Source organism: Perkinsus marinus, assembly GCF_000006405.1.
Source record: "Perkinsus marinus ATCC 50983 genomic scaffold scf_1104296968452, whole genome shotgun sequence".
Taxonomy (NCBI): domain Eukaryota; phylum Perkinsozoa; order Perkinsida; family Perkinsidae; genus Perkinsus; species Perkinsus marinus.
In genome coordinates, this window is record NW_003203141.1 from 1 (window position 1) to 2,604 (window position 2,604).

The window sequence follows — 2,604 nt, forward strand, 5'->3', positions numbered from 1 at the left end:
ATACCACAGCAGTTTCATCTTTTCACTTGGGAATCAGGCGTGGACCGTGCCCGAGCTACTCCGGTGGTTGAAGGCACTGTGGACCCTGCTAAACCAAAAACATTGGGACTGTGTACTGGTTTTTGTTTGGTTACAGGAGAAGACATGCTAGGCTTGTATGCAGTGCCTTACATCGAGGACCAGGAGGCCGGGGGTCGGGTTCACATACTGGACAGCGAGGATGGTCGACGATTTTTCCCGGTATATCTGAATGCCGATGGTGCTTCTCTCATGGCGGAGGCACCACCTGAAGGTGCCACCGCCTTTCTGAGATCATCTTCTGATGTGATGGTTTCATTAAAGCTTACACCTACGAGGTTATTGTCGAAGGATAGCCGCGAGGCCCTTGTGACCCGCGGTATGTGAACGAGTGACGTTGCCGCCAAGTTGGCGACGCCAACTGGGGGAGACACTGTCGCGTATGGAGTTATCCTTACGACGATCTAGGCAGTCGCCTCCAACGGTGATCATGTCTGTCGGTGATCGTCTCTGTCTTGACTCCTTTTTTCTTATAGTTGGTCTTTCCGCCTTGTTGAGTGCCTAAGTTGACTCCCAACTATAGCTTATCCAAGACGCAGAGGAGCCTTTGTATATGCGTGCAATTGTGTAAGGGCATAGCTAATGGCTTGAGGGCACAAATAACTTCAAGAGTGCGAGGTTGTTCACCACTGGTGATTAGTTTGATCAAGTTGACGCTATCTTCTGTATCTACCCAGTCTGAGGCTGGCAGTTCTCATTCTCTTGCTTCGGATCAGCACCTCGCTATCATGTGGTTCACCGCTGGGACTCTTCACCTCATCGTTATGGCTCAGACTATCGCCAGAGGATCGGGTCGAGAATATCAACTAGAGAATATCGACCAGGCCTTCCAAAGCTTCATGAGGGAGTGAGATAATCCGTTTCCTTCAGTTTCCAGCTCTTCCATCGCCTATCGCAATTTTGAAGATACAATAAGAAGTATGAGACGGATGAGCAGTACCAGGTTGCAAAGGCTGCTTTTGCAGAAAGCATGAGAGAGATAGAGGAATTGAGAGCAAATGGTTGGCGGCGGAAGCTCATGTCCTCTCATGTTTATTATTCAGGCGATATAACTCATGAGGTCGGCCTCAATGAATATGCCGATGTACCATCCGGAGTATTCGATAAAGCGTTCCAGTGCGCTACAGATCCGCAGTTTGAAGAAAACCTGCGCTCAGTCACTGCGACTTGTACTATCACCTTGCTCTTGCTCCACTGAAGCAGGAAGATTCCCTCAGACCCACAAGACGAGATAGAAGCTCCTCCCCCGTCGGTTGACTGGGAAGCCGCTGGTGCTTTGGCTCCAGTCAGGGAGCAATCGACTCGGCTGAACAGATGTGGCTCTTGTTATGCCATCGCCGCTATAGGTAAGCCTTTGATGGTTTTCCATACCAATCTAGAGGGGACTTTGGTGCCGATAATCATCACAACCGCTGGTTTCTCTTCAGTCGCTCTGGAGAGCCGTTTCAAGATACAGACCGGCATTGCTAAAGTGGTTCCGTTCTCAGTTCAACAGATAGTTGATTGTAGTAGAGCCTACGGCAATAAGTGAGACAACATTCAGCCATTCGACTGAACCACGTTATCCTCTGGTGACCTGATTCTACCTTCAGTGGTTGCAAAGGAGGTAACCCCAAGTGGCGTGAAACTCGGCGAAAAGCGCGATACTCGCGGTGATACGCAGTAGTCGTGAAATATGTTTTTCACCAGTGTTTTTCATATCATTAGAAAAAATATATTTCGCATTTCACTTCGCGAAAAACGCATGTGAGCTGTTAACAACGCGTAAAACACGTGATGTATTCAACGCAAAATGGGGTGATTTGTCGCGTTTCGTGAAGTTTGTGGCGTGAAAGTGCCGTGAAACTCGGTGAAAACGCGATATTCTTGGTGTGCAGTAGTCGTGAACCACGTTTTTCATATCACGGGCGAAGCTCCACTGGTATCGATGACGTGTTTTCGCGTTGTAGGTGATTGAAGATGCACATCGTAGTAAAGTACGGAAGCCGCTGACAGAGAGGTGGATCTGTGCCGTGTAATGATCGATCCCGTGTTTGTGGAGAAGAGTCTTCATTTTTCTCAGTTTCCGCCAAGCTCTCGATGTTGTCGCTCACTGCCATTCGCATGGATTGATTCATAAGGACATCAAAGCGGAGAACGTCCTTTTGATGAACTGCGTCCCGCCGGGGGAAAGGCAGAGTGAGATTTGCGGAGTTCATCCTGTTGAGAAAATTGGGTTTTTATCGGACGAATTTGAGAAGCCTGGAGAAGAATGCGCAAGGTTTGGTATGCTCGTCGAAGATGGTAAAGAATTTTGAGGAAATCTTGGGAGGTTTTTTTGTTGTTATTTGCATACTTCTACCCTAAGTCATGTGTGGAATATATGTCTGGTTGCCTCATATGTGCTCGAAAACTTCATCACTACATTGCGAAAGTTTACACTCGATTCAGGGTAGCGCTATCGAGATTGCCCTGCAATTCCCTCAGAATTTTCATATTGTCGCCAACACACGTAGTTGACCACGTGCATACTCTTTCATGCTGATG

General features: G+C 48.0%; 1 protein-coding gene across 1 annotated transcript; it reads left to right on the forward strand.

Moving 5' to 3' along the window:
- Positions 1-842: 842 nt before the first annotated feature.
- Pmar_PMAR026195 (Viral cathepsin, putative) lies at positions 843-2,092 on the forward strand (the record flags this gene model as incomplete). Its single annotated transcript, XM_002768361.1, has 6 exons — positions 843-925; positions 985-1,079; positions 1,122-1,247; positions 1,296-1,424; positions 1,506-1,549; positions 2,028-2,092. Coding segments are annotated over 6 exons (542 nt in total), but the record flags the coding sequence as incomplete, so codon positions are not given.
- Between the last annotated feature and the right edge of the window lie 512 nt (positions 2,093-2,604).